At 41.1% G+C, this 19,465-nt stretch overlaps 2 protein-coding genes and 2 non-coding genes across 5 annotated transcripts; all 4 read left to right on the top strand.

Annotated features, from left to right (window-relative positions):
* Nucleotides 1-686: 686 nt before the first annotated feature.
* prim1 (DNA primase subunit 1) lies at nucleotides 687-8,629 on the top strand. The gene is made up of 13 exons (XM_086159925.1): nucleotides 687-897; nucleotides 1,071-1,228; nucleotides 1,303-1,409; nucleotides 1,781-1,854; nucleotides 1,943-2,079; nucleotides 2,942-3,000; nucleotides 3,081-3,190; nucleotides 3,311-3,402; nucleotides 5,800-5,932; nucleotides 6,019-6,088; nucleotides 6,184-6,293; nucleotides 8,142-8,240; nucleotides 8,332-8,629. The coding sequence occupies exons 1-13, from the start codon at nucleotides 780-782 to the stop codon at nucleotides 8,349-8,351; spliced, it is 1,287 nt and encodes a 428-aa protein (XP_086016051.1). The 5' UTR covers nucleotides 687-779; the 3' UTR covers nucleotides 8,352-8,629.
* Nucleotides 8,630-10,483: 1,854 nt separating this feature from the next.
* naca (nascent polypeptide associated complex subunit alpha) lies at nucleotides 10,484-18,736 on the top strand. Of its 2 annotated transcripts, XM_086159030.1 has the most exons (9): nucleotides 10,484-10,566; nucleotides 11,130-11,204; nucleotides 14,893-16,734; nucleotides 17,276-17,361; nucleotides 17,599-17,676; nucleotides 17,770-17,916; nucleotides 18,022-18,150; nucleotides 18,255-18,377; nucleotides 18,618-18,736. In XM_086159030.1, the coding sequence occupies exons 2-9, from the start codon at nucleotides 11,135-11,137 to the stop codon at nucleotides 18,630-18,632; spliced, it is 2,490 nt and encodes an 829-aa protein (XP_086015156.1). In that variant the 5' UTR covers nucleotides 10,484-10,566; nucleotides 11,130-11,134; the 3' UTR covers nucleotides 18,633-18,736. The 2 variants fall into 2 exon arrangements, with proteins under 2 accessions (XP_086015156.1, XP_086015157.1); XM_086159031.1 differs by lacking the exon at nucleotides 14,893-16,734 and having other exon boundaries at nucleotides 10,486-10,566.
* Nucleotides 17,431-17,503, top strand: LOC147226894 (small nucleolar RNA SNORD59). The gene has a single exon (XR_015107157.1). It is a non-coding gene; the product is annotated as a small nucleolar RNA SNORD59 (small nucleolar RNA).
* LOC147226895 (small nucleolar RNA SNORD59) lies at nucleotides 18,470-18,543 on the top strand. The gene has a single exon (XR_015107156.1). It is a non-coding gene; the product is annotated as a small nucleolar RNA SNORD59 (small nucleolar RNA).
* Nucleotides 18,737-19,465: the final 729 nt, after the last annotated feature.

Raw genomic sequence — 19,465 nt, forward strand, 5'->3', positions numbered from 1 at the left:
ACTGCCCTCTTAAGGTGTAGGGGATATATTACAATTCCCTTTCTCTCTTGCATGTTGAATGTAGCATTTAGTAATGTGTTATTTTACAGTTTTTGGTCGATTCACATTTTATTCCATGCCAGAATCAGAATTAAAAATACTTTAAGGATTGTAGGACTCTTGTGGTGCTCCATGCAGAAATAAAAAGAGATAAATAAAAATAAGATGAGCTGAAGAGGAGTAGATAAATGAAGATAAAATAAGTGGTGGTGTGAGAGTAATTGGTGACAGGTGAATATTTCCAAGCAAGATAAAAAGGTCTGCTGTTGAAAAATCTCTGATAGATTTTACATGTATTTCTTGTAAAGATAGTTGACAGTGAGAATTATAAGGGCTGAACGGAGGAGCTGCCAAATTAAAACATAAAGACTACATTTCCCACAATGCCTTACTCAAGCACTTCCGGTTTATTTTTCATTGTATTTCGAGAAAGCCGAAATAGATTCTTCAAATAGTTTACGTATGTGACATGAGGCTATTAAAGTTTATTTTTAATAAGCTCAAATGACAGACAAATCGCTTTTTTTAGGAAATTAATTTTATGTCAAATCACGTCTGCTAATGTGCTTCCGTTTTGTGACGTCACCGATTTACTCGTTCTGATTGGCTGTACGCCTCGTTGCAGAGTTTTCCCGCGCTGTGTTCGCCGTTAAACAACACGGTGAGGCTGTTAGCCCGCGTTGCTAGCAAGAAAACACATTTTGCGATTCCTGACGGTGTAACGACCGTCAAAGCGGAAGATGCCTTCATCATCGTTATCGGATTATGACCCGGCATCCCTACCAGATTTATTGCCTCTGTACTACCGACGGCTGTTTCCATTCTCTCAGTATTACCGCTGGTTAAACTACGGAGGACGTGAGTGTGTTTGGCTAGCTAACATCAGGCTATTAGCACAAATAACTGTTAGTAATCAAAGTGATCGAAGCTATTTGTTCTCCCCTTTGTTACTGACACCTTATTATATTCCGCATGGTTTCCAGGGTTCAAAACAACAAGTGATGACTAAGTTGTGTCCTCTCCATACTCAGTGCAGAAGAACTACTTCCAGAATCGAGAGTTCTCCTTCACGCTAAAAGATGACATCTACGTCCGCTACCAGTCCTTCATCACACAGGGCGAGCTGGAGAAGGAGATGCAGAATATGAACCCTTACAAGATTGACATCGGTGCAGTTTATAGCCACAGGGTAAGGAACTGCACGCCCCAGAAATGTACTTCGTTTCAGATCCACATAGGTTTCCCTCTGCTTGTCTTCTACAGCCAAACCAGCACAACACGGTGAAGTCAGGAAGCTTCCAGGCCCTGGAGAAGGAGCTGGTGTTTGATATTGACATGACGGATTATGACGATGTTCGGAGTTGCTGCAGGTAAACGTAGACAGAACATCAGAACCGAGATGTTTAATTGTCATTGTGCAGGCACGGTGAAATATTTGTAGTGAGAGTTCCCGGCTTGCAGCGTGTACAGGTTCATAAAAATTAAAGTAAATTGACAGACAAGTTATTTACATTGTGTGTCAACGACAGAAATTGAACCGAGAAAGAACGCAAAAAATGGTAAAAACACATTAATAAACAGAGGTAGCCGAGAGCCTCGATGAGGTCATACACTCCTTGATCTACCTTTGTGTTCAATGTGACCGTGCACTGAAGTCAGGAAATGTATCCAAATATTGTCTTTATTTGAAATTATCGCAAAAAATCTCTGCATATCCTGACATCCACTGACTCATTTTCAGTGCTGCAGACATTTGCAGCAAGTGCTGGACCCTGATGACCGTCGCCATACAAATCCTGGACAGAGCCCTTCGAGGTTGGCTTGTCTGCGTTCTAAACCGTTCCCTTGGCTTTCTGTCTCGTCAGCCGACTTCTAAATTCATTCAAATTGTTTGATATTCCAGAGGACTTTGGTTTCCAGCACCTCCTGTGGGTCTACTCGGGGAGAAGAGGAGTGCATTGCTGGGTTTGTGATGAATCCGCCCGGAAACTTTCTGTGGCAGCGCGCTCGGCGGTGGCGGAATACCTCAGCCTGGTCAAGGTAACGGGATTACTGATCTTTGTGAAGCATCATTGTCCAGCCAGCATGACTGATACTGGGGAATAGAAGATAAATATTACCGCCATTGAGCATATAGTTGTGCAGAGAGATGGGTGTTGAGGAGACATTTTACCACATCATCATCAGCTCAGATCTTATTTTATTGAATTTCTAATTTGCATTTTTAAACTGAAAGTCTGACTTGATGTTGGAAATTTTAGTCAATATTGTTATTAGTATTATTATTATTTCATACAGTATGTGAAGCCAATTGGCTGAAAAGAAATACAAAAGTGAATTTTCCAGCATTTGATCCTTATCTAATGATAGTTTGGATCATTTTTTTGAAGCCCACGTCTTTTAACATTTTTACATTTTAACATTTTTCTCGGCAGAGAGAGCAAGCAGTACCAAAAGCAAACTACCAGTACCAAATCCCAAAAGCAAAGAAATGCAAAACATCCTTTTCTATTGCCTGAAAGTATTGATTTTAACGATTTTATGTCTTACTGAAGGCAAGCGAATGAATTTACCATAAAACACGAGTAAATAAACATGACTGTGCAAATATGTGTCACACTGAATGTATATTTATTTAATCCAGATAATTTAGATTGAGAACGCATACACAACACACTTTAAACCCAAATAAAATGGGGGAAAAAAAGTACGATTTATAATAAAATCTTCGAATCAGCCTTGAGAGCTCTCAGTTAAGATTTAAAAATGCGCCATCAAATACGTTTTCGAAACATGTAGAAGGTACAGAATGGACACAGTTCAGAATTTGGCCCACTTTAGGAAGCTCATGAATTATCTCGCAGTGTGATGCGACCTTTTAATCCCCCTGCTGTTTCAACAGGGTGGTGAAGAGACGGTGAAGAAAGTCGTGCTGACTGATCCAATTCATCCCTTCATCAGGTGCCGAAATGGCATTTCTCCTAAATTATACAGACTGTATTTGTGTCTTTCTCTGAATTTTTAACCCGTCATCCCCACAGGGAGTCTCTTCAGGTGGTGGAGAAATATTTTACCCCCTACGCGCTGCAGGAACAGGACATATTGGGTCGTAAGGAATCTGTTGACAAAGTGCTGGCGCTGATACCTGAGGATATCCTTTCCATGAGCATTTGATGTGGGATTTAAAAACTGGAAAAATTTCGTTGCTTCTTTTTTTTTTTTTTTTTTCCTGGTGGAAATGAATGGATGTGATCTTTAACCCGGCTCTCACATGTCAGGAGAGAATTACAGCAGGACTTCCAGAATGAGAAGAATCCAGAGAAACGATGGGAGCTTGTGAAGGACCAAGCCGCTAAGAAACAGGTTGGTAATTCTGCTGGTATTAAAGTATACCCTTGTTTTTCGTGGGGGTTACGTTCCAAAAAGAACCTGTGATAGGCAAAATCCGTTAAGTGGAAAGCTTTATTTTTTTTTACAATTATTATACAATTAAATACTCTATTATACACTGCTGCTGTCGTCCTTATGTTTTTTTCTTCCTTCTTTATGGAACGAACGGAAGATTCATTAATTCCGTAATGCCGACCTACAGCCGCATAGCTTTACCTTCCCTTAGCATGTCCAGAAGTTTAACTTTATCTGCGATAGATAGCATCTTCCGCTGCCTATTGGGCCCTGCAAGGTGCTTTTGTCGGTCCAGAGCGTTTTGTCAACATTATGGGTTTTAGAGAAACTCGAAATCGCAAGAGAATTTGCACGTACGTAATGTAAATTTGGCAAGCTGTTTTACGTACGTGTACATATTAAACTGCAACGTTATTGACGCACAGGTAGAGAAGAAGCGGAGTGACTTTTTAGCCAATCAGAATGCAGAACACAATGCACGATGCAAATCCGTGAAGTAGCGAAACCGTGAAAAGTAAACCGCGTTATAGCGAGGGATCACTGTATATCATCGTCTTTGTTATTATTACCATTATTATTATTGTTGTTGTTGCTTTTCCCAAACCAAACTGAAAACAATTAAAGGACACTCAATCGGATTGACCTGCCCATCTCAGCCACCATGTCTTTATTGACGAGAGAAATCCAGAAAATCAAGTTTGAATTTGGTGTTAAATGTAGTAGACTGTAAGCAGGAACTATGGACTACATTTACAAGAGAAAATGTACAGTTGACAAGATATGCTATACAAAAATACAGTTGAAATGGACATTGAAAAGTGCATAAATAAATATAGACCGTAGCATCCTAAGATTATTGAAATAATAGTAGTAGCGTGTGTGTGCAGGACAGTCTAGTCGTACCGTATTTTCCTGACTATAGAGTGCACCTTTATAAAGGCTGCACCAAGCCACACTTGTCTGTAAGCTACAGGTGTCCCCGTTGGAACATGAGATATTAACGCAGCAAGATGTTACAGGAAAGATTTTTTTTAAAAAACTTCTACTGAAATAAATGACGGTAACATCTACAACTACCGGTGCATAACGCAGATGCTGTTTTTCCGACGCCAAACTTACACGCAGCAGCTCTATTTCCTTCTTCGACAGCCAGACTGATCGCTTTCAACTTGAACACCATGTCAAATACATTTCTGCGTGTCTTTTTCATGATGGGGGTGTGTGCGAAACGTGCAAAATGGCTGATTTGAAGAGTTATCGTAAATGCAAGTGGGTTTGCCGAAACAGTTTAATTTGTTTGATTTTTAAAAATCCATAAATTAGCCACATTGTTGTAAAACCTGCTGTTCTCAGAGCGTGTGAAAAATATGCCGAAATTTACGATTTATTGGTATCGGACTATCAGGCTCAATATATCATACAAATATAAATATAGCAATAAACTCCGGTAATTTTATTTCTGGATTTCCTCCCACTGTCCAAAACCATGCAGGAGGTTCATTTGAGACCCTAAATGATCCGCACTTATGAATGAGAGGGTGAAAGGTTGTATGTCTCCAGTATGTGGCTGTGTGATTGGCTGGGGTGAGCCCCGCCTCTTGCCCAATGACAGCTGTGATAGGCCGCAGCAAACTTGCTCGTGAAAATGCTTCCTGATTCGTCTCTGAGGGTCCGAAATGCCTTTTCTCCCATATCTCTACATGTTTTGTCCTAAATTTCTGACCTTGTAGGCTGGAACGTTGCACCCGTACAAATGACATTAGACTTCTATTCTTGACATATGTATTAAAAATTCAAGATTCAAGTCTTGTATTGTCATTACACAGAGCGCAATGATATTTAGAGATAGCAGCTCGCAGGCTCAGTGGAATCAAAAACAAACACAAACAATCTTAAAAGGAGGACACAGCACAACAATACAAGAGCAGCATCCATGGGTAGAGATATAAGACAGAAAAAATATGACCAAAAATATTTAAAAAAAAAAAAAAAATTATATATATTTAAAAAAGATATATTTGTGAGTGTGTGTGTATTTAAATATATATATATATATATATATATATATATATATATATATATATATGATCAAAAAATACTAGAAGATTAAATAGATTAAATAGATAACTATGTAAAAAGAAAAAAAAAGGTTTCGTTGCGCTGTACTACATGTGAGGTCCCCTGTGTCCTCTATTGTAAGTCGCTTTGGATAAAAGTGTCTGCCAAATGTAATGTAATGTAAAGGTTCAAGTATTCAGGGTTGTGCTGAATTAAGTGCGATCACCGCTTTGGGGTAAAAACTAAAAGGGTATAATATATTAATGTAATGACACAGAGTCCATTTTGTTCCTCTAGATGACGGCCAAAAAGGGCCAGCACTTTGAGAAGGAGATCATGTTGCAGTACTGTTACCCACGGCTGGACGTAAACGTCAGCAAGGGAGTGAACCATCTGCTGAAGAGCCCATTCAGCGTCCATCCTAAAACAGGTAGATTGAACGAGGTTGGGTTGAAACAGCGTAACAGCCGTGGAGCTGAGTTTCACTGGGATCTGTTTTTGTGTAACTCTGGTTAGGACGCATTTCTGTCCCCATCGATATTAAAGAACTGGACCGGTTCGACCCGTTCTCCGTGCCCACAATCAGGTATGTGATCTTATCATTTTGCTGTGCAGTATTTGACCCGTTGTCTTGCTACTGCTTGAGTATATTTGTGTACTTGTTTGTGTTCATTCTCTCAGCCTGATCTGTGAGGAGTTGGATCAGGTCAAACCGGGCGAGGGTGAAGAGCAGGAGAAAGCCAAAGAAAAGGAAAATGGGAAGGAGGCCCCGGAGAGACGGAAAATTAGAGGTAGATAAAACACGCAACGTCTGGTTTTAATTTATCATCGGACAAATGTGCAAACAGTTTTCTCAGGCCCCCTGCACTTCATTGTTTACCTTTGCAATTAGCATAAGTTCAATTTGCGCCACCACCTGAAAGTGATATCAAGTCTCATCTACATTAGCTACATGCCCGCTGTATCTTTGAAATGCAGCCTATTAAGAATAAGAATAAGCACAATTTTATTTATCCCGAAGGAAATTGTTGTGCCAGAGTTTCAAGTAAAAACATAACAATAATAAATAAAAGTAGGAAATTGTATAAACCGTAAAAAAAAAAAAAAAAAAAAGGAGGGGGAATAAGAAATACAAATGAAACTTTTAAAGTGTCAAAGTCAAGGCTATAAAGTGTTCAAGGTCTTAAGTGCAAAGATTTGAAGATTCAGCTATTATGTTTTGTTTTGTTTTGTTTTCTTATACTTACTATTTTGCTACACTATCTGGTGTTCCGAGCAAAGGAACATCTTCATTGGACGGGAAAGCACGAAATTTGTTCACCTACAAACGTGCTCACAGCCTGGAGTGACAACTCTCGTGTCATTTTCTGTTACTGGGGCAGATTTTATCCCCATTGTTGTAAATCCTAATAACCATGCAGGTATTGAAAATTGCGTGATCCATATCAGTGGTGCGAAACAATTCTTTTTACTGACTCAAGTTTACGAGTCTCTGACTCAGTGACTCAAAAAGCCACAGGGTGATTTGTTCATTTTGAGAGCAGGGAGGGCGACTCTGAGGTACCGAGTGATTCGTTTTGTTGAGTTTCTGACTGAGTCATTTATTTGAGAGCGGGGGGTGCTACTCTGAGGGACCGAGTGATTCGTTCGTTGAGTCACTGAGTGAGTCGTTCATTTTACCAGAGGGGACGGCCCCTGTGAGCGCTCTGTGATTCTTTGTTTACAGCAAGGAGGGATGAGAGATGAGAACAACTTTATTAATCCCGAAGGGGGTTGTGAGTTGAAATGAGATACCAGAGGTGTTGTCCTTCCCACAGGGCTGATACATAGATTGACTTGATATATTTATTTAAATGCATTTGTATAATAGTGAGATAATCGCCTGTTTCATTTGTAGTTTGCTAGCTGGCTAGCTAGCTAGCAGTAGCAGGTAGGAGTTGGTGAAGGAGTCAATAGACGAGGAGTCATGAGTGAGAGAAATGACTCCAATTTTGAAGAATATGTTTTTTGAAGCTCACCACTGGTTTTTCCTATGAGTAAATGTTGAAATATGTTTTTGTTTTTCCAAATTTTCTTGTTTCTATATAATTCCATGGTTGTTACAATGACTGTGAAACAGTCACAGAACAGACTCAAAATTTTAAATTCGTATAAAGTCTGCATTGCAAGGTATATTAATGTTGGAAAACATGGATGTATTAATTCAAGATTCAACATTCAAAGCGTTTATTGTCACATGTACAGTGTAGAAACATCTTTCCTTGTACAGTGAAATTCCTACTTTGCGGCCCACAGTGCATTATGGATATGGAAGAGTGTAAACATTACAATAAATGTGATTATAGATATGAATATTAACAGTGCAATATAGCATTGGCAGTGCAATAGGACATTTGAGTGCAGCTTGGTGTGCAACTCACAAAGTGCAGGTGCAAGGATGAGTGAAATTTAAGTGGGCAGTCTTTACATGTGCAGGAAGACTGAGTGTCAGCTGTTTAAGAGAGATGGCAGTCGGGTAGAACGATTTCTTTAATCGTGTCGTTCTATATTTCGCACTCCTGTACAATTCAATAATGGGTATTTTGAAGTCCTCAAAGAAGAAAAAGGATTTGTCTCCTGACTTTGTTACCCTTTCATAGATTACAAAAGAACCAGCCTGGGAAAGTACGTGAAATACTTCGATCAGTTTCTGGATGGAGTCTCTCGTTCGTGGAAAGGAGAACTTCTCAAAAAGAGCGGTAATTTCTTGACTGACTGGCTATAGAAAGGACCACGTTGCACTTCAGTGACTGATTTCATTGTTTACCTTTTTCCCCCTTCTGTTTTCAGATCTTCAGAAGGAGTTCTGAGCTGGATTGGTCCACAGATCATGCTCCACATTAGCCAGCAGGACTCAGCCCACAAACAACACACTGGTGTATTCCCTGTCTCATGACAGTTTCAGTTCTGAAGCAGCAATTCAGTATAAATCTGATTCATTCTACTCATAATTGAGTGGTTGAATGACCTGTTGAACGATATTTATGTACCTCATTTATCTGCATGTTCACTGCATTCATCATTAGTGTAAATAAATATGATTTTTCAAGTCTTATGTAACATGGTGTCCCAATTTTATACATTTTAATAAAACAAACCATGTGTTACTTTCCTGGAGGGCTTTCTTTCTATCTGCTTAAATTAATATAACTTAAAAGAGAAGAATGGTATTCCTAAATATGTGAGATAATTTAAGTAATGTTATACAGGTTAGTCAAATAAATTCATATTTACAGGAGGGTAGAATATAATTTAAAAAGGATCAAGCACCCCTCCGTGACAGGCTGCAGGGTAAGCAGTCCAGATAATTAAATTAATCAAAATAATATATATATATTTTTTTTTAATTATTTTCAAAGCTGTACATACTGTACATGCCGATTCAGTGCAATCTAAAATAAGTCTGATATTGTTGGTATTTATCCATTTCACATAAATCCTGATTGTTTTTTTTTTCTCATTTATCACTGTAACTAGGATTTTTAAATTCTATTACAAGCACCATAGCAAGAGTCTTCCTAAGGAGACAGTAGTCAGTGAGTCATTTCTTTATCAGACTTAGCACAAGAGAGGATATATTGCATGAGCCTTGGAGGGATGATATTCACAATATGAAAAATAAATATTCAAAATGGAAATAAATTGAAAATCATTCGCAAGTGTTGGTGTGTCATCTGACCAAGGTACACTTGGGTGATCAAATAATAAAAAAGATACTAAATAAAATAACATAGCTCTGGAATCAAATTAGAGAATAATTGATTAAAAAAAATGTTTCAAAAAAAATAGTGCTAAGGATAATACCTCCTCTGTATTAGGTTTTTTTTTACAAATGTATTCCTATCTTTTCAGTGTAATTATGTGGATAATAAAACAACCCCACAAAAAATAAAGATAAAAAAATCTTCAGTTGACTATCTCATCCTCATTTTTTTTCTTCAGTCTCCCCGACAATCAATCCATATTCAGAAATGTTCCCATCCAGCATCAAATTAGTACTGAGGTCCTTGCAAGAATCTCTGAAATTGTGTTGCACAAATAGGACCACCTTTACGGTAACTGCACTGCGCAAGTTACCATAGTTTCCTGCGCACAGCGCCAGTTGCCCGAGAACCCCTTTTTTTCAATTTTTATTGAAAATATATCGTATAAACAGACGAAACATATGAACAAACAAACATGGTTAAACAGAATCGAATATCAACGATAACAGGTGTGAGGAAACTTAAGGACATTTGTTTTGTGGAGAATGTTAGAGTAAACAAGATTAAACGCCTGTGAGAAATGTCTAATTTTACAAATCAGGGGAAAAAATAATCAATGAATTAAAATAATAATACAACTGAATAAAAAACGTCAAGGGGAATAAAATATATATTTAACATACAACTGTATATTTTTTGGTTTTGGGATGTTTTATATAATTCAAAATCGTTTACAAAGAAAAATTAAAATTGGGGGATCATTTTCGCATTCTGTTTTTGTGTATGAAGAACTTGTCGAGACCTAAAATAACATCGACACAGTGTTCATCTCTTTTGTTGCCTAAAAGTAAACCAAATGTTATGTCATCTCTTGAGAAAGAAATTGGTGATGATAGAAATTGGTCTTTAATCCATTTTTGTAGTTTTATCCCAGAAGCCTTGTTCTTTTTTGCAAGAGAAAAATATGTGGTCTGTAGTTTCAATATTGTCCTCACATGTGGCCTGAGAAAAACAATGAAAACCGGAAGACGCTCCGGATATGACGTAATCTGTCCATGAGGCCATTTCGTCACCACGAAGCTGTATCGTTAACATAGCAAACGGAGGGAAATATTATCATCTCTGACATTAAATAGTAGGCTATTGTTTATATTCAAATCCGATTAAACGTTATTTAATTGCGTTTGCAGAGCAAAAAAACAACCAACTGGCTCTTTCGTCAAACCGGAAAAGGAATTCATTGTTCCAAACCGGATATTGCGCTAGCCGTGAGGTCAGAAGTTCTCTCTCACAGCCATCTTGGAAATAGCGTCCTGAGTCGGTGAGTGTCTCCGCCCGTAATCTATCATCATCCGACTGTTTTCGGGTTTATCCCGTATGTTCTAAGGGTTTCGAGCGTTTAACTAAAGTACCCTAGGGGGTTCGATGAAATTATTTCCCTTCTCGTGTCGTTCCCGTCCAAGCGAGACGCGTCGTTGTGCCCCCGATTTACCGGCGCAAAATGGGGGAACATGATGACTACCAGTTGACTAGCAGCCCTCCCAGGGCCGCACCGAAGTGTCACATGAAATAGGGGGTTTAAATGTGTTTTTAGCTGCTTTCAAAACGTGGGGGAAGTAAAAGTTTATTTAATGTCAAAAACGTGGTTCGGGTTTTCCCTGTGAAAGACTGACATAAACAGTTAGCATCCCGCAGCTAACGACCGGTGGCTACAGCCCCGAGCGATCATGCTAAGCTAAAGCATGGATCGTGTCTGCTGTTCTGACGGGTGACGCCGGCTGGAAATGAGCGGAACACGTTTCTGTCAATGAATCCGTCCGTCCAGCTAATCCTACCCAGTGAAACCCACCATGTCAACTCTTAACCCTCTCCCGCCCTTCACAGCAACCATGCCCGGCGAAGCAACAGAAACGGTCCCTGTCACCGAGCAGGAGATGCAGCAGCCTCAAGTGGAGACTGGTACGTTCATTTTAACGTTTTGGAATTGGCATGCCTTGCTGCATATGAAGCAACCGGGTCCTGGAGCTCACAGCCTACGATCAGCAGCCTGTTGAATAAGATCAGTAGACATATCAGTGTGTGTGTCACGGTAATTCGACTCACCAGCCAGGTGCTGGGATACTCGTGTAACAGTTGCTGCCTATTGACGTGGGTGCGGTGACTTGACATGAGGAGTAGTCCAGGACCCTTTTGTACACGACTCACTATGGTGTGTTTGTGTGTGTGTGTGGTGAATTTCACTGACAATTGCATTTGGTACACAATGCATGATGGTGACCGTGACAACTGCTTTTGTTAACTTGGTTAAGGAAGATCTGAAGAATCAGAGTGAAGGTGCAGCAGCACATTGTAAGTTTAGATATGCTGTAAACATTAAGAATTCAAGAATTATTTTCTTTCAATGTTTAAGATCAATGCTCAGCGGCAACGTTACATTTAATCCCCAGAAAAGAAATATTTTAATGAAGTATTCGACAAGGTTGCAGATACACTGAATGAATTTGTTTGGTTTTGGATAATTGTTTTTTCCCTGATCTGCTTGGTCTGTCATGGAGGTTTTTTGTTTTTGTTTCCGTGTCCACTTTTTGATAGAATTTCAGCATTATTATGTTAAAAGCATTTTTATGGAATAGTAGTCCAACTTCTCTGTTGTACAGCTCTTGTGTTTCATCCTGAAGCAGCCCTATTTGATGTGTTTGAGATATTCATGGAAGGTGACTTACTAACAGTATCAGGAAAACACCTAAGAGGCTTGTACATAATAGTGATGCACTAATATCTGTTTCACGTTGCAAAATTTTACACACAGAAAAAATTTGGAATGTTCACCGAACAAAATATTTATCTTTCAGAAGAAACGTATCCACTGAAATCAAATAACATTGGTATTCATCTTGACCATTCCTATTTATTTATCTTTTGTGTGTTTTGATACCATGACATGTGACAAGCGTCTTCTGGATTACATCGTCTGTAAATACATTTTTGAAGTTGTTTTTTTCCCACCCTCAACATTCAGCTGTTAGTTGAGCTCAGATGATTTGCACAGTCCTGCTCTTGAAAGTATACGGTTCTCTATTGTCCCCACTGTGAAACCGCAGCAGAAGGGAGGACTTGTGGATTCCTGCAAGTTGATCCATTTACCTTTTGTTAGGTGCATTGCCATCTAATAGTTAGATAGGAAGAACAACATGTTTATTTTGATGAATTGCAAATGTGGACTTGGACTTTTGTAGCTGACATATGGTCTCAGGTACAGTAATGTACCATGTTGGTTAGCAGAAGCAACAGAAAAATACATTTTTCCTTAACAGGAGTTTTCTTTGTATTTAAATAACACTCTGGATCTGCTTAATTTATCAAGGAAACCTTTTAAAATGACATTGGACTAAATCACCACTTCAAACACCACATCATTGAATGTCAAATTATAAGTCATTGTTCATGTCTCACCTGACTGCACAGAATGAAATTCCGAGTTTGGTGACCGTTTTTTTATTATCATCATTACTTCTCTCTCCTCCCTGTTGGCTATTGGACAACAGATTTACAATGGCATGGATAACAGTTAGCTTGCAATTTTAAAAAGAAAACAATAAAAACATGTACATATAAATCCTTGTTGAACAGTTGTTTTCATCACTATTAAGAGTTTCATGTTGGCAGAGGTTTAACATTAAAAAGCATTTAAATATGTTATCGCTGTGCCTATGTTGCAGTTTTGTCCTGAATTTAAGTCCTCGTTTTATGACGTTTTTTGGAACTCAAGTTGGACACCAAACAAATTACCCAGCTCTAGAGTCTTCAGATATTGTTTCGAGTTTAGTTGTAAAATGTCTCTTTCTAAAATGCATTTTCAGTGTACATTAATTAAACATACTGTCTTCCAAAGACAAAATAACATGCTTATTTGAAGAACTTTGGAATTCAGGATGTATTTAGTGTTGTCATGTTTGGACACTGCATGGTTTTTGGTAAACGGCACAAACTTCACCCAACCCATCCTGTTTCATATTACATTGGTAAATCTAGCCAGTTCCACATCTCCTTAAGATCTTCACAATTTTTTTCTGTTCACGTGTTGGGCACTAATACTTTTTCACTAGTTATCTTTGCTTTTGAGTAATTCAGACTGGTCTAACCACTTTAATGGTCCCCCCAGCAGCTAAGAATTCCAATGCTGCTTCTGAGATGGATGTTTCTTCAGGGGATAGTGCAGTCCCACTAGAGAATCCCCCAGAAACTTCTATTGCTGCTCAAGAGAGCGGGTCCACTGAGCAAGCTGGCATTCAAACCCCTGGTGATCAGTCAAACGGTTTAACTCAAGATGTTTGCAAGCAAACTGAAGAGATAGGGTCAGCATCAATACCCATCTGTCAGCAAGAAGTGACTGCTGATCCAGCAAAAGCTGCAGCTGCCGTTGTTGCTCCTCAAGAGTCTACTCAGGCTTCTATTCACGAAGAGCCCACCTCCACAAACAAGATAACAAACCAGGAGCCGGTCCCTGAAGAATCAATGATCCAAAGTGTCAAGACTTGCGCAGAAGTAGAGACTTTCCAAGAAGAGGTTCAGGAGTTGGTTGCTGCTGAAAAGCCGTGCAGCCAAGCTGTTGAGCAGCGTTCTGCAGAAGCAGGGGTGTCTGGAGAAGAGGTCAAGGAGCCAGTTGCTGGTGAAAAGCCATGTGGCCAAGATGTCCAGCAGACTTCTGTTGAAGTAGACGCTCCTGGAAAAGAGGCTGGGAAGTCAGTTGTTACTGAAGAATCATGCAGTCAAGACAAGCAGATACCTGTGGAAAAAGAGGCCATTAAAGAAGTAGCAAAAGATTCTGATGATCCAAAACAATCTGCCTCAGACAATATTGATGCAAAAATTGAAGAAAAGGCGAACGACTCAGCAAAGACTGTGGGAGGAGACCCACAAGATCTTTGCCAGGACGCCGTGTCGCCTGGTAAACTCAATGTCAGTTTGGCAACTGATGATGAAAATTCTGACAAGAAAGAGCCAGTAATTCTTCTCTCCAAGGCTATTCAGTCAAAGGGGACTTCCAACTGTGAAGGTCCACCTCTCTCTACCCAGCAACTGTCAGGTTGGTTTCTGCTTTTTGGAAAGCAGCTTATTACCATCTTGAAGACCTTTATGTAACTTAATCCATACAATTGCCTGGGTTTAAAGAACAATCAGAGTAAATTGGGTGTAAACATTTTTGTTTTTTTTCCCCTCAAGCGAGATGTTGAGGACTCTGGAAGACCTCGATTGCAGTAGAAAACTCAGATGTTTTTACATTTGTCGCATTCATTTGTACGAATGCATTCTGTTTTAATACCGGGCCGGTCTAGGTGTCAAAGTAGACTGCTCTGAAGCAGAGGTGAAGTAGGGTTTGCATTTCGTGAGCATATGTTTGTGATCCAAGGATTTGATGAGCATTGCAAAAATAGATCTTTTGTGCTCTTAAGTGCATCCTCACCAGTGTGCAATGCAGTTTGAATGGCACTTTGCATCAAACGTCCGTATATGGCAGCTGTGCTTTTCTTCTCTAACTCATGAATATGATTTGCCTTCTGGGTTGTTCCTTTTAACATGCATGGCCAAACCTCCAATTTCCCCTATTGTAAGAACAGTCAAAATTGAAGAATCTCTTTCTGTTTAGCTGCACCTCCTGCCCCAGCTTCCTCCCAGCAACCTCAGGTAGCTACTGGCCCTCCTAAGCCCAAAGGCAAAGATGGCAAAACTGCTCAGGGTACATCTGCCCCAAAGGCTGTCCCGGGCAGAAGGAAACGCTCCTCAATGTCTGCCTCTTCTGCCTCGCCCACCTCGCCAAAGTCCAATCCTTCATCAACCCCTCGCTCACCGATGCAGTCTCCCTTAGCTTCATCGCCTGCAGCGAGTCAGGTTAACCGTTCCGGCCCGAAAATTGTGAAGGCTAGCAAACAAGTCAAACCTAATCGAGCAGAGCAATTTGTCCCCGGGCCCCCCCCTATGGAGAGCAAACCCACTGAGGCTGTAGAGAAATCAGTAGAGGCTAGCACCAAGCAAAGTTTTGTTGAAGCAAAGCCAGTAGCATCGAAGCCTCTTGCTGCCCCTGCTGCCTTTAAAGTTACCTCTAAGCCAGCTGTGGCTGCCCCAGTTTCATTTTCAGGTACTCTTGCTTCTAGCCCCTCAAAATCAGTCGATCCCAAGGTAGCTTCCTTGCTAGTCACTTCTGCCTTAGCTGCCACTGATGACGATCTACCCCCTCTTATCCCACCCGAGAAACCAATTAAAATGCCAAGTCAGAGTAATACTGTGGAACCTGTTGAGGCCATAAAAGTAGATCCCACACCAAAGCTAGCATCTACAGGACCTACCAAGACTGATATTGAGCCCAAAGCTGTGAATACAGAAGTTTCCAAAACTCCAGCACCAGTTGAAGGTGCTAAAGCCTCACACATACCAGCTGATGCTATCAAAATTGTTCCCAAGTCTCACGAGCCTCCCAAGGTTATGGCTGCTAATGCAGGTGACCCAGTAAGATCCCCTCCTGTGGAGGGTGTGAAGCCAGCCACCCAGGACAAACCTGCTCCTGTGCAGGTTGCCAAGCCAGCTCCCCAGGACAAACCTGCTCTTGTGGTGACTGCCAAGCCAGCTCCCCAGGACAAACCTGCCCCTGTGCAGGTTCCCAAGCCAGCTCCCCAGGACAAACCTGCTCCTGTGCAGGTTGCCAAGCCAGCTCCCCAGGACAAACCTGCCCCTGTGCAGGTTCCCAAGCCAGCTCCCCAGGACAAACCTGCTCCTGTGGTGGCTGCCAAGCCTGCTCTCTTGGTGACTGCCAAGCCAGCTCCTCAGGACAAACCTGCTCCCGTGGAGGCTGCTAAGCCAGCTCCCGTGGAGGCTGCTAAGCCAGCTCCCGTGGAGGCTGCTAAGCCAGCTCCCGTGGAGGCTGCTAAGCCAGCTCCCGTGGAGGCTGCTAAGCCAGCTCCCGTGGAGGCTGCTAAGCCAGCTCCCGTGGAGGCTCCTAAGCCTGCTCCCGTGGAGGCTCCTAAGCCTGCTCCCGTGGAGGCTCCTAAGCCAGCGCCCTTGGACAAACCGCTTCCTGTTGCAATTGATAAACCAAGTAGTGATCCTAAACCTGCAGCTGAGGTCTCTGAGCCAATTAAAAAAATTATAGCTACCCCTGAGGCTGCAGACATCAAAACTTCCCCTGCCAAGGTAAAGGCAGCGGTGGAGCCCACACCGGTAGCTGACAGTACCAAACCAGCCAAATTGGTTGAGGCGCCTCCAGAGGTAGCCGAGTCTTGCCCCGCTCCCTCAAAACCCACACCTCGTGAGCCTGATGTTCCCGCACCAGCTACACGTAAACTCACATTTGCTGAGGCAGTAGCAAAACCCGCACCAGTAAAACCTGAGGTTGAGGTCAGTGCTACTCCTTCTGAACCGGTGTCTTCACCCAAACCCACCCCCACTCCTGCTAAAACCCCAGCCAAGGTGGAGCCTGTGATCAAGAATGACGAGGGTATTTTCTTCTTCCTTTCTTTGATTCAAGCCGTTACTCCTACTGCCACAATAACCTACACGGTTTAAGTATAAATGTTCCAAGCATAGCTTTTAGATCTTGTTTCGGGTGACTTTAACAATTGAGCTGGTGATGTTTGAAATAGATCTGCAGCAACAGCATTCATCCATTCAGACTTCTCTGACTTTGTTTGATGCTCTAATGAATAAATGAGCAAGAACTATTTGCAAACATGAGAACATGTTGGGACGTGGAAGGGAATATTGAGTAAACAAAATGGTTGAACCTTGACGCGTCCTCGGCTCTAACTTTGCAGAGTTCTCGGAATGTAAAGTGAAAGTACCAAGGGTAAAGTTGTCATTAGAGATATAAAAATCAGAATGTTGTTTTTGTAAACCTATACGGTCACCTGAGATGTGTTAACCTCTTGGGTTGGTTCTGATCATAACTTTTTATCCCTGAAGTGACGTAACCTTGCCTTTGACGAATGCAGTTTCATTGCCGTCTGACTAAACTTTTGTTTTATGGGGACGTTTCGTAGGATCAGGCACAGAGTCAGACAGTGACGACTCGGTACCTGAGCTGGAGGAGCAGGACTCTGCACAGACACAGACGCAGCAGGCTCAGGTAGGATCCCTGCTCCTTGCACCCTGCAAATCGCTGTTTTCGCCACTTAAGTTGAACAAACCTCTTGACTCTTCAATGATTATTTACTCTTATGACTTTTGTTCTTCTGAGTCTTCTGAAGCCAGCCTTTGTCCTGAGAAGAGCTTCCAAATTGAACTGCCTAATACAGCTGCATGATCTGTGACGCCGCATGTGTTTATAGTCAATGTGGATTGTTTTTTTTTTTCTTTCTCGCAGCTGGCCGCAGCAGCTGAAATAGACGAGGAACCTGTCAGTAAAGCCAAACAGAGCCGCAGTGAAAAGAAAGCACGAAAGGTGAGATCCCGATTTGTTTAAATTTGTATTTACAGAGTCCGTCGCTCTCGTCCACTTTGATCCTTAAGAAGTTTTGCTTCCGATTTCTCCCAGGCGATGTCCAAGCTCGGTCTCAGGCAGGTAACGGGCGTCACCAGGGTCACCATTCGCAAGTCAAAGAACATCCTGTTCGTCATTACCAAACCAGATGTCTACAAGAGTCCCGCATCAGACACATACATCGTCTTCGGTGAGGCAAAGGTGAGTCTGAGCTGTGATTAGGGGTTCTAGAGTTCTGGTGCGTGTTGGGTTTTACGAAAGAACAGAACGTCTGAGCGAAGAATGAATATTCCTTGCTTTCAATAGATTGAAGATCTGTCCCAGCAAGCCCAGCTGGCCGCTGCAGAAAAATTCAAGGTACAAGGAGAAGCCGTATCAAACATCCAGGAAAACACACAGACGCCAACAGTACAGGAAGAGAGCGAAGAGGAAGAGGTGAGATCTGCCTGCTTTCCTGCAGGAGGAAAGACTTTCCACAGCCTACGGAGTGTTTTTTTTTTTTTTTTTGTTCTAACGTCTTGTTGCTTGTCTTTATTCAGGTTGATGAGACCGGAGTGGAGGTCAAAGACATCGAACTCGTCATGTCACAAGCCAACGTGTCGCGGGCGAAGGCTGTACGCGCCCTGAAAAACAACAACAACGACATTGTCAACGCTATTATGGTAAGATGTCGAAACATTTCCCAAGTAGTAGGAGCGTGACTTGTCAGCCTTTTTTTTTTTTTAAAAGGTTTGCTTGAACGTTTTAAGGGATCTCTTCTGTGATGATTGAAACAGTGACTTTCGTTCTTCTGAGTATACTGAAGCCAAATTATCTGTCCTGAGAAGAGAGGATTTTGAATTCTATCAGGGGAAAAACTCACCAAACAACTGCAAACAAACCATTTCTTTTTGTCTTTGCAGGAGTTGACAATGTAAGGGGACCCTGGCAACGGACACTTGATGTTGCCAATTCAATCTGAGCTCATTTATACAATTTATACCCAAGATGGAAATAAAGTTGTGGCTTGATAAAATTAAAACTTTGTATGTGTGTGTTGTTTCATCGGGGGGGTACATGAATATTTGAAAAATTTTAAATCCTGCCCAAATCACATTATGGCAGGTTGAAATGCGGTGGATTTTGGCTTTTTTTAAAAAGCTTTCTGGGTCGTGAGACATTTTCTGCAACCAAGAAATCAAAAACCCTGGTTTGCGTTATTGCTTCTGATATGATTTGTGATTGGCACAGAGAGTGTGCTCCTTTACACATACTTCATTTCATAATAGAATTTTTATTTAAATTTCATGAATGTTCTTTTTGTCTGCACTGCTATTATTTCCATTAAAGAATAGATATACAATAAACAATTTACCTTTTTTTTTTTGTTTTGTCTTTTTTTATGTTTTCATTTTCCGCATACTTTTAGATTGTACACCGCCAACGCTTTTCCAAAATGTGTAATAATTATCTGGTTGCTAGCCATCAAGCAGATTTAGTCTACCAGAGTCCTGCTCAATGTGGTCCTTCATGGCCCTAGTAAACCATGTGCAGTAAGGTTGGGAAAACTAAACCATTTTCACCTTGAATTTAATTTCATACTGCTGATAAAAACCAGTAAGTCAGCAAAGGCTCTCAAACCTGTCAGCCTAATTCAGCTCGTGCAGCCTGGCTGCATATTAACTTACCGCTGAATATAAACCATCCAGACGAACAAAATGTACTAAAAGTACACCACTACTGTTGGAATTCAGTTGTAGGTCTAACACAG

The sequence above is a fragment of the Fistularia commersonii genome, chromosome 14 (assembly GCF_037954325.1).
Source record: "Fistularia commersonii isolate RoL2024-O1a breed Wild chromosome 14, RoL_Fcom_v1.0, whole genome shotgun sequence".
Lineage (NCBI taxonomy): Eukaryota > Metazoa > Chordata > Actinopteri > Syngnathiformes > Fistulariidae > Fistularia > Fistularia commersonii.

Excerpts from the sequence above, each read along its gene's own strand:
- naca (XM_086159030.1), top strand. The coding sequence starts at position 11,135 with ATGCCCGGCGAAGCAACAGAAACGGTCCCTGTCACCGAGCAGGAGATG. Across the intron at positions 11,205-14,892 it reads GCAGCCTCAAGTGGAGACTG|CTGCACCTCCTGCCCCAGCT; the intron begins GTACGTTCATTT and ends CTTTCTGTTTAG. Across the intron at positions 18,151-18,254 it reads AAGAGAGCGAAGAGGAAGAG|GTTGATGAGACCGGAGTGGA; the intron begins GTGAGATCTGCC and ends GTCTTTATTCAG.
- prim1 (XM_086159925.1), top strand. The coding sequence starts at position 780 with ATGCCTTCATCATCGTTATCGGATTATGACCCGGCATCCCTACCAGAT. Across the intron at positions 898-1,070 it reads CTGGTTAAACTACGGAGGAC|TGCAGAAGAACTACTTCCAG; the intron begins GTGAGTGTGTTT and ends CTCCATACTCAG. Across the intron at positions 5,933-6,018 it reads CAGCGTCCATCCTAAAACAG|GACGCATTTCTGTCCCCATC; the intron begins GTAGATTGAACG and ends AACTCTGGTTAG.